The sequence below is a fragment of the Pyrgilauda ruficollis genome, unplaced genomic scaffold (genome assembly GCF_017590135.1).
Source record: "Pyrgilauda ruficollis isolate IOZ18807 unplaced genomic scaffold, ASM1759013v1 scaffold3, whole genome shotgun sequence".
NCBI classification, from domain to species: domain Eukaryota; kingdom Metazoa; phylum Chordata; class Aves; order Passeriformes; family Passeridae; genus Pyrgilauda; species Pyrgilauda ruficollis.
In genome coordinates, this window is record NW_024524377.1 from 14,650,995 (window position 1) to 14,665,724 (window position 14,730).

The 14,730-nt window shown below is 34.3% G+C and overlaps 1 protein-coding gene across 2 annotated transcripts in view; it reads left to right on the forward strand.

The window, feature by feature from the left end:
- Window positions 1-14,730, forward strand: part of PSMD14 (proteasome 26S subunit, non-ATPase 14) — a 46,111-nt gene that overhangs the window by 21,073 nt on the left and 10,308 nt on the right. For both annotated transcript variants that reach the window (XM_041473207.1, XM_041473208.1), the window contains exons 5-8: window positions 851-922; window positions 1,247-1,366; window positions 2,494-2,564; window positions 3,536-3,686. In XM_041473207.1, the coding sequence (XP_041329141.1) occupies window positions 851-922; window positions 1,247-1,366; window positions 2,494-2,564; window positions 3,536-3,686 (414 nt within the window). The remainder of the gene's footprint in view (window positions 1-850; window positions 923-1,246; window positions 1,367-2,493; window positions 2,565-3,535; window positions 3,687-14,730) is intronic.

A 14,730-nucleotide genomic window follows, 5' to 3' on the forward strand; every position in this document is an offset into this window, starting at 1 on the left:
GCTGTTAATTGGCTGTAATGAGGTACACTCATGTGGAATTCTGTATATAACAGCAATATTTCTCTTGTTCCTGAAGAAAGGGATATTTAAACTGCTGCCTCCTGTGTTTTTCAATTTCAACAGTACACAGAACCTGTTTCAACCAATCATTCACACCTGGGACAGTTGTGCTAATTTTTGAATAACTACTCATAAGGCAAAGAGCAAAGTATTTTGTTCACAGCTTTTCCACCTAGGGATCAGAGGTCCGTTTTTTCTCTCACTGTACCAGTGTATCTGCAAAGTACTCCCATAGCCTTTATCTGCAAGTCCTCTTTAGCTGAAAGCTGATGAAGCAAAGGGAAATTGCTGTTTGTGTTGGTGCCAGTTAATCATGCTAGCCCAGCAGCATTTACATTCACACCACTGTAAGAAACACATAGTTAATTGGAGAACTGGCCATATTTTACAGCTGACGAAGGTTAGCATTGCAGCAAGGCTGACTAATGGAAACTTATCTGACTCTTAGCTGAATGGCTTGTAACAGGTTTGTATCCAGTGTAACACTTGCCTGCTTTATATTTGACTGGCTCTGATAAGATTGCTCTTTAGACTGTTGTTTGGGGTGGGGGGTGACAGGATGATGACTGAGTGACCTATTACTAAATAAGGTAAGTGACAGAAAGTGCTGTAAAGAAGGGTTTGGGGATTGGGTGTGCATTTTTTTTGTTTTGTTTGTAACAACTACCTCTAACTCATTAAGTCACAATTACATATGCATTACACATTTGCAATATGCAAAACAAAAGAAAATATTTAGAAATTGCAGAATAACAATGATCGAGAAAATAATTGTTTCTTCTTTTTATAGGGGCCACCAACAGATGCTCCTGCAGTCGATACAGCAGAACAGGTTTATATCTCTTCACTTGCACTGCTGAAAGTAAGTGTTCTGTGTACATACTATGTCTGAGTATAATGCTGGAGTTAGAGCACCTGGCAGCAGTCCAGAGTTAATGGACTTGTGTTGCCTAAGTGCTGGCCAAACTTATTTTAAAAATAAATTAATACTGATTGGAGCCCTCAAAACTTATTTTAATTAGTTCTCTTTTGTTAGGTTTGTTTTTACTATTTTATAGTTTGTTACAGTTTCCAAAAGTGCTACAAGTTGCAAATTAGCTAGAGATCAACAAAGGCTGAAAAAACTACCTCAAATCAGATTTGAACCTTCTGTTAAACATATGGTGTCATTTGGTCTTAATTCCAGATGTTGAAGCATGGTCGTGCTGGTGTCCCTATGGAAGTTATGGGTCTGATGCTTGGGGAATTTGTTGATGATTATACTGTGAGAGTGATTGATGTTTTTGCAATGCCACAGTCTGGAACGGTGAGTTCTTCGCATCTAGACCCTGATAATTTTATTTGCTTGTTTGTTTTTTTCCTTAGGGTAAATTTATTTTTTAAAAGGTTTTTGTGCTTTACCTCATTGAAGCAATCTGAAGGTATAAGCTGTGAGCTATAATGCAAACAAGTCTAATGGTTAAAGGGTTTCAGTAAAAAGAAATGTAGTCAAAACTTCTTTTTGAGCGAAAGCTAGTACTTAAGTGTTTATAGCAATCTATGCAGATATTAGTCCTTTTTTGTGTATAAATATAGTGTATTACATGACTTATAAGACGTATCAATTTATAACTTTCAGAACTCATATACTATGAGCCAGCAGAAATATTCAAAATGTAAAAGGTTTGATTGGAAGTGTATCATGTCCTTAATTGTGATGGTGCTATATACTTCAGACTTGCTCTCTTAAACAGATCTTAGTGGCATGTCTCTTAAATGTTAGTTCTGTGATTTGAAAAAAAAAAAAAGTGTTTAAATTTTGAGTAAGAATATCCATTTTATGAACAGATTAAAGAGGTGAAGAGTCAAGGGGCATAATTGGAATTTATGGTGCTTTGTTTTGTGTAACTGGAATGAAATGTTCTTGAAAAAGGCATGGGATAATTCCTGTGTAACTCAGAGCTGCACTCAATGAAATTTTCAAATTCTTTTGTGCTGAGTTTATTCATGTGCATAATACAAAAATCTGCAAAAAGACATTGTGTGATATTTATCTTGAATAAAACGTGTAGAGCTGAACTTGGGACAAACAACAGGCCACAATTTGCAGACCAAACAGAGGAGAAAAAGGTGAATTCCTGTGTCAATTTAATCATGTTTACTCATTGTAAAGATTACTTAAATAGCAATTCAAAATAATCTTTCAGCATTTAAAAAATCACATTGAAATACATTTCTAAAAATTATATTTTGCATTTGAGGGTGTTCTGTCATGTAGTACTAAAGTATTCAGGTTGCCTTTTTAAACAGATGCTTATGAATATTTTTGTTTGTGTGAAGTTACAAGTTAAAAGATAATACTGCTTCATGTACAGCTACTATGATTTTTGTCTGTCTTTTAATAATATTGCTTCATGTACAGCTACTGTAATTTTTGTCTGTCTTTTAAATCAGGGTGTCAGTGTGGAGGCAGTTGATCCTGTATTTCAAGCAAAAATGTTGGATATGCTGAAACAGACGGGAAGGTAAGGCACTGTAAAGAGGGCTGACAGTCACAAGTACTCCCTCAACGGTTTTTAGAAGAAATGGCTGCCTTTCTGCAAAACTTGTGATCTAAGGATTGACAATGTTTAAAAATAAATAATTGCCCCAAAAATTAGGTGAGTAGCATAGCATGTAATTCAGTCCCCCTCATGCATTTCAATTGTCAGGAGATTGTCGCTCCTGTTAAACCTACAGCTTTGATTATCACCCAGAAAGATTAGAGTGCTGCTCAGTTTAGCTTTGGCGATTACTACACAGCACCTGCTTAAAAGATTGATTTTTTAATTTAACCCTTTAAATAAAATTTTTTAAATTTTTGAAACTGTAGCTTACTCATGAGCAATTTTAATGAAAAGAAACAGAAAATAATTTTGCAAAAGATCCTAGTATTTAAACAAATTTTTATTTCACTCCTACCTCTCAACAGTTGTCGTCTGCTTGCTCAAATTCTTTTACTGTGGGAAAAACTTCAAAATTAATGTTAGCAAAAGGCTCAGCAGCTGAACAGAACAGTGCAAATTGCTTTTTGACTGAGTTCCTAGTTCTACTGCTGGTTTAATTGATATTTAATCCTTTCCCACCGTTGGTTCCCGTTGTCTGTGTCTGAAATGGACTTTCTGCCATGAAAAATTCAACCTTCGACGCCAAGGAGTTAAAGAGTAGATATTTACTCAGGTGCTGAAAGGGTAAAAACTGGTTCAGGGAAGGTGTGGTAACAGGGTGAAAAACTGAAAGCATGATCTACCACTGCTAATATGTATCCCTTAATGATAGCCCTCTTTTGTCGCATTTATTCATGTCCATGTTTTCACCATACTATGGTGTGTAATTTAAATATTACTAATGGTGTTTTTTTCACAGGCTCATCATAATTTATGCCCTGATATGTTCCTATTTCTTCTTGTGATAAGTGTTTATATTTTTAAAAATCTCAATGTCCTCTTTGTTTCAGACCTGAGATGGTAGTTGGTTGGTATCATAGTCATCCTGGCTTTGGCTGTTGGTTGTCTGGTGTAGATATCAATACTCAGCAGAGCTTTGAAGCCTTATCAGAAAGAGCTGTTGCTGTGGTGGTGGATCCCATTCAGAGTGTAAAAGGAAAGGTATAGTAGGCTTGCTTTTTATTTTTAAGGTACTTCAGTAAGATTTAATACAGAAGCGCTGTAAATATGTGTAAGTACTTGATTTTTGGAGGCCCATACTGTATCCAAAAAAAAAAAAAATTAAAACAAAAATCCCACTGTAAATGAAAATATCACTTCCAGTTTGTTCTGCAGCTTACATAAGTAGTCCTTAAACAGGCTAGAAGTCTTTGATACTATCAGTACACATAAACGATCATAATCCTCTCTTAATATTTTGCTATTCAGGTATCACTCAACAGGTTTACAACTAATAATCCAAGTATACGTTGTTTTATATATTAAATTTTAGCTACAAATTCTGAGATCAATTACTAACAGATTGGAATAGGTTCAGCCCCTTAACGTGGGCACTAAGAATGCGTTGATTTGCAGGCATTGCATATGATGATTTTTATTAAAATTTCTATTCCAAATGTTTTGGGCAATAAAACTTCACAGAGAAGTTGATATCAAGCATTTGAATTGTTGAGAAGTGTGCAGATAAGTGATTAAGTACGTTAAATTATTATGAAAAGAGATTTTAACTTGCAAAGCATATTGGGTTATAGTTGTCCTTTGTTGAAATCTCTTTTGTTCTTGTTTAGTTCTCTTTTTATTTCTTTCTAGCCCCATATGCCATTTTCCTATTTCCTGCCTCATGACAGCAGGGAGCAGCTCTATTATCACCTTCACAGAGCTGTCTGCAAATGTGAGAGGCAATTCGATTTTGCTCAACCACAGGGAGAGTGGATTAGAAAAACTACAGAACGTACAGAAATTGGTTAGGTGGTTTACTGCTTTAAAATACTGCTGAGGTGTTTTGTTTGAGCATGCACTCCCATTGTACTGTAGAATAATTATTGAAATGCATCATGGTATATATGGATGATATTCATGTAAATTTATAAATATTTCAAAAGTGTTCATCTTCTATAAAACTGTAGTATCATATTTCCTGTGAGGCAGATCTTATTAAAGATACCAAACATACAAAAATTAACTCATAGTGAAAGGAGTTGACTGTGAGTTAATTTCATAGCAGAGTGTTCTGAAGCTACAGTTGCTTTATCGGTTGTTTTTTTTTCTTTTTTTTAAATTCTGAATTTTATAGCAAATACATTTGTGTATCAGGCAATAAATAATTATTAGCTTCTGGTTGTTTGGAAGGTATTAGACATCTGTATAAATTTTGTTCTATTTTTAATTTCTTAAAGAGAAGAAAGAAAAAACAGATAGTCTTGGGGTAGGGGGGAGTGTAAGATGCAGTAGAACACTTAATTATTCCTAACTTATTTTTCCTAGAACTTTTCCCACTGCAGTCGAAATGTTGAAATAGGATTCTTTTCGTTTTGTCAAAATATAATTGTCAAGGCTATTATTAGTAATTAATTTAGACCTCAGTAGCTATTAAATCTATGAAGAAGAAAAGCCTCCCAATAAGCCATACCACACACTTGCTCACTAAGTGCTTCTTTTTATAATAATTTTATTGCCGCTGTTGTTTGACATAGATGTCTATCTTTGAGATCTTCAATAAAGTAATCTTTGTATATCTATTTTGAATGTGAATAAATTTTTGTCCATCTAAGCATTTCTCAGTTACAGCTGCTCTTATGGCATTGCTGCCAGTACTTGAGATTACTGGAAGTCTTGTAATGTTTGTTTTTCATACACATTTTTAGCTGCTACAGTCAGATTAAATTACGCTCTCAGGTTTCATGTTAAAAAAAAATTTACATCTGTCATGTTTCTGGCAAGTGCATCCTTTAAAGCTTAGAAATAAAAAGAATCTCCCAAATTATGAATACCACTTGTAATTAACTTCTTGATTTGGAAGATGTGGAATGTGTTCGAGTTTTATGATCCCTGTTGGCAAAAAAGTGTTTGGATTGTCAATGAAGAGAGAAGAACAGATATGTTATTGTTCAAGGGGGTTTCTTAGGTGAGGTTCCAGTGCTTCATGTGCCTGGCTAACTTACCATGGCACGCAGAGCCTCTTTGTGTGCTACAGAGCTTGAGCTCTGCCTATTTCAGGAAAGTATCTGCATTTGCCAGCATGAAGAGCCACTTGCAGAGGTAATTTTGCTGGTGTAGTAACCATTATACTGGTCAGCTTTAGCTACATGAGTCCAAGATCATTACTCATTATACCTTATACTAGCAGGACTGTCTGGCAAAAAAAATATAGTGAACATGTGGTAGAGAAGATTTTAATATGGCATGTTTTGTCTGAAATGAGATGTATTTAAAAGCAAAGCCCAAAATAGCACATTAGCTAATTTTAAAGCTGCCTCAGGGCAAGCCCATGCCCATATAAATTGCCATAGTTTATGGTCAGTGAAGCAGTCACGGCTGTGCTAGTGAAGAATAGCTGGGGCAGAGGTTATTTTCATGTGTCAGGAAGTTGCAGTGAATTCTGATGAGGAATTTCAGGTTCACCTTGACTAGCTAAAACATTAAAAAGCAGTTTGCCCTGTTACTGTAGAAAATGAAAACTTGTTAACTTCTTTGTTAACTGCCTTGTCTCCATACACGTTTTCTACATAGCACAGGGATGTATGATTGCAGTTTAACAATAAATATACCTGTAATTCTCATCAGTTAAAAAAACCAAACCATTCATTTTATTTCTTAAAACCAATGAGCAAAAATAAAAAGTCATAGAAAATCCTTATATAAAAATAAACCCCTCGTATAGATCTGTGGATTAAATGCCAACTGCTTTAATGACATTTTAGGATTGGGATATTTTTGCATAAATATAGCAGGATACATGAAGGACAAGTAATTCCAAATACTGATCTTACTACTCTACATACATATTCTTGCACACAAATTAGGTTTTTTCATGACTGTGTACCATATTTTGCAATATTTAGGCTAATAGTGCTCTAGTTGTCTGTAAAATAAACTCACAACAGAGCAGTGAGTTTTAACTGAAGATCAGTGGTCTCAGAACGCAGAAAGGAAAAGCTGTGTTTTGACCTTTTTTTTTTTAGCTCGATTTCTTTGAATGAAGTAAAAGTAAACATGCTGAAATATGGCCAGTGGGACAACCTGGCTAGCTGTTGTTTCATTTTATACCTACTAATAAACTTTTCTTTTATCCCCTCCAGTTTTCCAATCTGTGTAATGGAAGCTGTAATATATATTTAGAATATTTCACAGAAGCAGTAATTTCATTAAAGATCTGGAATAAAGCTAAATATTGACATTTCATATTTATTTCCAACATACACTTTGAAATGTCTGTACAGAGAACCATAAACCTTTGCCAAATGTTAAAAATAAATGTGTTTTTTTGGACCTTAACTTAGCAGCTGTTCATCACCTCTTAAGGAAAATATAACTATACTAAACCCACTGTAACATAGTAGCTTTAACTCCAAAAGCATTAACTTACTGCATTGCACTCACTGTATTGTTAAATTAAAAAAAAAGGTGGTATTTTCTTTTTTGACCTGTTTTAAACTTTGGATCTTTATTATAACAAAGTCACCATTTACAATGTTTTGTTCTTCTGAGAGAGTTAACTGGTTTCCCTTGATTAATAATTGCTTGCATAAGGATCTATAAAATATCCAAAATATTGTCAGAAGTCCATTTTGTACATCTGAGAAACTTGTTGGCACTTGTGGTATTTAGCAGGATTGGTAGCAAAATCTCTTACTCCTACAGCAAACTTTCATTTCTGTTAAGCCGTATTTTTTTCTAGCAGGGCACTGTCTGAAGTATTTGTAGGAAGATCTGTTGGTTTATGGCAAAATTCTTTTTTTAATTGTCTGCTGAGGAAAATAGTTGTCTTTGCAATAACTTTTTTATAAATTCTGTTTCAGTCACCTCAGACAGATAAAAACAAATACGCTATGCATCTTAATCTTGTGCTTAAAACCAGATCCTGCCACATTCGTAAGAGGATTTTGCTGTGGTACTTTATCCTTATCTTAAACTCATTCAGATGGTAAAAGAAAATAAATATGTACATTTGGGTAGCCTGGTAAATCAAAGTAATGCTAATTGATCTCTGTAGATCATCTAGCCCAACTTAGTGGTGAGCACAGTTTCAGCATTGAGTTCAGGTCAGCTCACTTAGTGCTTTCTCCACTTGAGTCTTGAGATTCAACAGCCTTATGCCAATTCCTGTTCCAATATTTTATTTTTCTTGCAGTTGTTTTTTTCCACTTTTTATGGATATTGTCAGCGGCTGCTCTTTTCCATTGATTACTGCTGTCTCCTGCCACATATATCATTGAAAAACCTTGTTCTGTGGTCCAAGCAACCTCTTCTGGAATTGGAAGGCTTTTTACTTCAGAGTCAGAATGTGGGCTGTAGTCTGAAACCATTTTGTGCATGCAGTTTCTTTTTATTGGTAGCTGAAAATTGCTTTCTTTTGTTTGTATGAGATCTTCAGAATTTTATTCAAAAAGGACTAAAAAATGTACTGAACTTTATCATTTGTTATTTTAGTAATTTTTGAAGTATGAAAAAAGTTACTGTTGTCATGCTGGAGGGAGAGAAAGATACGTGCTTGTTTTATCCTCCTTATGGAAAATGAAAACCCTGAGGAGAGCTGGAGGACTTATTTTAGCAACCTCTTTCCCCTTTTTTGTCCATTGGTATTTGTAAATCTAAGTGACAACCTGTGCATAATTAGTGATGTATATGAGCATTACAGGTTGGTTAATACCTGGTTTCAGTTTTTTTACTCTTCAGAGTAATAGATAATCATTTTGCTCCATGCTGACCATAAAAATAGTGATTTGCAAGTAGTTTTGATCTCTTTTGCTACTTTTATGTTCCAGTTTAGATTAAATTGCCTGTGTGTTACACTTTCAGATTGGTGACTTCCATTTTTGTGCTGCAAGTCTTCCCAGTTTATCAAGACAAATTTTTGTGTGAATGGTTTCATAATTTGGTAATTACTTGTTAGTCTAAAACACTGAAAGCCGTAGCAGACAGCCATTTAACAATTAATTTCCTGAATATTGGAATTACCATCTAGCTATAAGACTTTCTTTGGCTGAGCATGTTTTACACCAGTTTTTTGAAATATTGCATGGTTTTAAACCTCCGCTCTTTTATCAAAGTGCTATTATTTTTCCTTTGAACTTGTCTTTTTCCCTTCTTTGTTTGAATTAACCACAGGATTTAAAGAGACTTTGTTTTTAGGTAGAAAGGTAGAAAAACAGCAATCCTTGAAATGAGATGTGTGGAGACACTGGTGTAATGTCTGAAATTCAAAATAACCCATTAAGAATTAAGCTTGTGATAAGTGTAAGCAGATTGGAGCCACCTAATAAGGCTTTTTTAATATACCTAACTCCTCCTCCCCACTTCATGCACTTGTCTTGATCTTTAGTTTGACTTAGTCTTCCCTAGACACAAATGAATTCATCAGTCTTTAGGGTACAGTTAAAAATAAGTAACACAGTTGAAAGTAGTTAAAAACAACTAAACAAAACAGTGAATTGACTGTATTGTTACTACTTTGGAGATGTGCTTATTGTGAACCATTATAGACATCTATTTATTGTGAATCATTATACAGATAGCATTTAGAAGAAAATGTATTTCAAAATGTGATACCTACGATTTTGTCAGAATCTTTTATACCTGGAACAACTTTCATTGTTAGAACTGGATTTGCTAACACTTTGCTATTGTAAATGAAAAAATTCTAAAATGGATACCATAACTTTGCAGTATGTGATTGTGATTGACGTATCAAGAGTACATTTCTGGATATTATGCACAGTGGGTAGCACATTTAGATACTCTCACAGTAATGTCCTATTTCTTGCCATTGACTGGACAGAAACATTGTGGTTTCAATAGGAGCCTGATTTGGAGAGTAGGAAGTTGTATGTTTGTGCTGGGTTTGATCACTGTTGATTCAGTAAAGATTGATGTTCTTTTGCTTGGAGAATCATATTTGTGGGAGAGGAATTGTGTCTGCATCACAGTGTGGGTCGCTTGGCGTTTTCAGTTCAGGCTGTGTAAACCTAGACATAAACTACATAGTTTTATTACTGTCAGTGCACCACTGTTTTGTTACATTTTCTAGAGTGGTTATACATATCCAGATTAACATATTTTGCATATTTCACCTCCTATTTTTTTTAATGGAGTGCTGAAATTGTTAGTATCAATCCTAATGTTCCAAAATTTGTTCTGTAATGTCCTTTGGGCTTATGATTTAATTAAGTTCTGTATGTTTACCTACTAAACCATTTACATAGGTTACTTGAGTTCATGCCCTTCCCTAAAACAGAAAGTTCTAAGACTTAATTGAAAAGTATTAAATGTTTAATTTCCTTTTGCTGTGGTGGATGTAGAATAGTCCATTTATCTTCATTAAAGCATATAGCTTTAAAACTTGTGGCTCCACTACATGGGAGTTACGGATGCATGCCCTCACTTGTCAAGATAAATGTATTATGCTGTAGTTCTCTTCCCCTTCCAGTATGGATATTGAAGTTGTACTGCAGATTTGACCACAAGTAAATAATTCTCCAAGGATAGAGAAGGAAAATGCACATACTCCTAGGAATATGTTTTCCAGAGCTAAAATTGACATTTTATAAATAATTTCCATGTTGCAAACTTCAAACTCACAATCACAGCAATTCAGTGATATGCATTTGGCATGAGTCAGTTTCAGTTCTTAGTGCTTTTCATTGGAAATGGCATAAAAAGTACGATTTCTTTGAATTTTTTATGTTGTGGGCTTGCAGGGGACAGAAGATGTTCTTCACTTGTAGTTGTCTAACAGTGCATGGCAGCATAAATAACGAAATGGTCATAAACCTGAGCTGCACTTCTCTGGTCACATGTTCCATTTCATTTTTAAAGAATCTAGAAACAAACTAAGCAGTTGATAACAGGTCAGTTGCAGGTGATAAAAGAGATTTTAGATGGGACATTACTTCTTTTTCCACACCTGGCAGAACCTCACTCTACCCTTTGCAGTTGTCTTTAAGCACTGGTATGTTTGTTCATAAACATATGGCATAAACAATACATTGCTATTTGAATTCCAAGGATACAATGCATTTTTAAAGATAGTCACCATATGCCATAGATTCTTCACTGGAAAAATATTGATGTTAGATTTTTTAAAAAATTTAAACAATGAAGGCTGACTTGTGCCTAACTGAAGTTTACCACTAAAATATAATGGGACTTGAAAAAGGAAGTTATTTCATTCAGTATTGTTTGGATATTTAATATTAAAGGGATTTAAGAATCAAGTGTGTAAAGTACTCTTTAATTAATTTTTTTAAATACCCCACAAAGTTATGATGACTGTTTTAGAGTAACTGATATTATTCAAGTATCATCAGTATCTGATAGTAAGAAACTAAAGAGTGATGGCATTCACACTTTGAGGAGAAGCTAAAAAAGTCTGGCTACTAAATACCCTGAATTTTCATTAAGCCATTATTTTTAATAACTGTGTGGAGACTATAAGAGGCCAGATTTTTGTCTATCTAGCAGTTGAGGTGTCCAGTGCTCATTTTAGATTGTGAGTAAATTTTAATCATATTAATTATAGTTGTTCTGAAATCTACACAGGACATAATTGCAAATTTTCTTCCTAAAAATACATTCTGTGGACTCTAGTGTGGTCTGTTGACCCCAGGCAAATGCTAAAAAAATACTGTATAGTTATTGTTTTTTAGATTATTATGCATTTTGAAGCTAAGACAGATGTACAAAAAGATGCAGTTTTTATTTTGTATTGGCAGCTTCCAAATATTTAGTATCTATTTCCAAGAACTGCAATTAGTAAAGCATCCATGGTACTGAAATCCACACATCCCACAAGCTAATTATATTTGCAAGGTCAGATTGAATACATATTTTCAGAAAAATAAAGGGTTATATAAATGTGTCTTCTACTTGGCTGTTATATCACAGTTTGTTGATCTGGAGTATAATGTGTACAATTCACAAATTTGTCTGATAACAGAAAGTGGTGTGTGATTGTGTTTATTTTACTAACCAGTATATTCACAGCAATCACTTCCAAATATCTCTCCAGTAAAGATGTGTTAATTACAAAACAGACAAGGTCTTCTATTATATTAAAGCTACTAACAAGAAGACAGCAGGAATCACACATGTAAATAGCATCATCAACCCCTATTTTAGTCCTCTGTTTTGATCTGTGAGTTGCGCATAGACCAAAGGTGCTATTAAAGACTCAGTATATGAAATAGGCAGCATTATATGAACAAAATTTATTCAACAAGAAAACAGACCTTTAACATGAATTTAACAAGCCTGAGAAATTATAAACTCTCATATGCTGCAGATTCATGCAGTGATAATAAACAAAAAAGGAAAGTAAGAGGTTTCCTTAAGCTAGCCAAACTGCTAATGGTTTTGTTATAAGCTGTCTGCTGTTGAAATGACCTCTGAAAAGTCTGGAGACACTTACACAAGGAAAAATTAAATGGTCAGAGTGGTGAAAGAGTTGCACTATGGAAGTGCATTTAAAAAAAATTCCCTTCAAATTTTTGGAAAACATCCCAATAACATAGACTTCTGATAAACTTTTTAATGTCTTTTTAGGAAAGGAATTTAGCATGAAGCTGGGAAACAAATTTTTACTAGAAAAGTACAAGCTGTATTATATTGTGTAGGTAATTTTAAGTACAATGAAAGCTTAAATTTTTTGGTTGGGAAATACTGACTTTTTACAACAAAAATCTAAGCAACAGAGCGGTGGTTCGTGCTGGGTTTAATTAATCCTTAGAAGTTCTTTGTTCAAAATACCGTGTCTGAAGTTTCCATCATAGAATAGGGGGTGACCGTGTTTCTGTCATCAGTCTGCATCATTCTGTACTTCGAAATACACAAATATAGAGAGGATACTTCAGCTTGTACACACCTCCAAGTGCTCACTGGGGCTTTTTTCATGGATCTTACTGTGGCATAATTAACACCTACTTCACCCATTGCTCATTAGTACACTGGACATTAATGAGTCTATTTATTTTTATGTAATCCTCCAAAGGCGGGACTGATTTATGCTCACTATGAAAAAAGCCAACTACATTTCATAGAAATGAATATGTAGAATTTATTGTGGTATTTATGTTTTTATTGTGTATTAGGTCTAAATTTAGCCTCCAGGTTGCTGAGCATGTTAGTTTCTTTAAGATGGTTGCTATAGTGATAGCAGCAAATTCCTTTAATCTTAGTGTAGTTAAAGTATTTAGTTGCCATTGGTCATCAGAGTGCAACTAAGACAAAAAATAGCATTTGCACATCTACTTTTTGTACCCCTCTGAGACTGTAGGAATTGTAATTTTATCCCTTTTAAAAGCATAATATTTGGTATTTGTGATTTCAGTTTTTCATACTGCTTTCTGTTAGATTTGTATTTATTCTACTTACTTGCATGTCATTCCTTCAGGAGGACAGATAGAGAGTGCAGTGTATTCCCATGCAGCTTATACCCTAAACATAGTGAAAGTTACTTCTGGTCAGAATTGAGATGTTTGAGCAATATTCAGTATCGCTCATAAATAATTCAGGAACTTGTTCTCATATTTTAATGTGAAATTTAGCTAAATTGAAAACGCTAACCAAAATATTGAATTTTCTTGTAAAAAAAAGTTTAATAATTTTTTTAATTTTACATGGTTCAAGCCCCAAAACAAATCCATGCTGGACAATGCCATTCTTTCTGGATAAGCTCAATGTTGTCTAGTGAAGTTCTCAGTTAAATTCAGGTCTAGAGGCGGGGCTGTTAGTAAGCTATAAAGCAACTCCTTGTCATTCTAGTATACTGCCAAGTTCACATTTCTTCCTCCTCAGGGTAAATTTTTGCTTGCTTAGGTTTTTTTCCATTATCTAGCTAGTCTCTGGAGAACTGCTGGTGTGCTTTTTTTTTGGTTTTTGGTGGTTTTTTTTGCCTTGCTTTGCTTGACTTTTTTATTTATACTGCCTGTTTGTTATGGTTGGACATTTCCAGATGTTGATAAATTAGAGCATCTGGTTAAAATGAAATACAAAAATACATACAAAAGCTTGTCAGAAGTGTTCTAAGATAGAGAAAATTTGTAAAAAATGAAAAAAACCCTATTACTTCTTATGTTATGAGAAGGAATGTATAGATGTATAGTAACTGGTTTAGAAATTTTTGAGAATTATTCTAAATGTAATTCCTTTTTTTGTAGCATCGGTATCAGATAGCACACTTCTGCTGCATTCTAAATCTGAATTGTGGTTTTTTTTGTTGTCAAGAAAAAAAAATCACTGGTAACTCACTTTAATTGGGTCACAACTGAACATTGTTAATAAAGAAGATCTTTTTTGGAAGGTTTTCTGCAAGCAATTTGAAAACATGGCATATGCAGGTGGATCTAGCCAGCAGCTGAGAGACCAAGCAATAGCCCTTAGTGGCACTCAGTCAACACCACTGTCTCACTTGGGTCTCAGAAGTAAATCACAACTGGTGACAAGTTTGTGGGGTTCTTCTGTTTACACCTGATGATTTTTCTTTATTATAAATACTTGCCAGTTAATTTAATTTCCGCATGAAAGACCTCAATGTGTTTTCTTCTAATCCTAAAAACTACACATTATTTAGTTATTAATATTTGTGTAAATGGAGAGGAAAATACTGGAACAAGGTGGGAGGCTGTCACTTTCTGTGCAGACTTTCAGTGGCAGTGGTTGATTTCTTGTTTGTTCAGTGTAAATAAGGTTCAAGTCCAATTCCTCAAAATATCAAACCAGCCATGTAAATGCATCTGTTGTCCAGCTCATAGTACAGAGAAGAAAACAATAAACACTATTATAGAAAAGCTGTTAAAAAGAGATTTAAGTTAATAACTCTCCAAACATATGCAGACAAGGTGACTGCAAAGTCTGCTCAGTACTGCTTCAGTGGATGTGCAAGGCACTGGTCCAGTTAAAAGACTGGAACCTAAACAAGAATTATTCTTGCAGTTACAAACCTGTGCTGGTCAGGACAGTAGGAGTGCGTTTGAGTGTATTGTTGGTACGT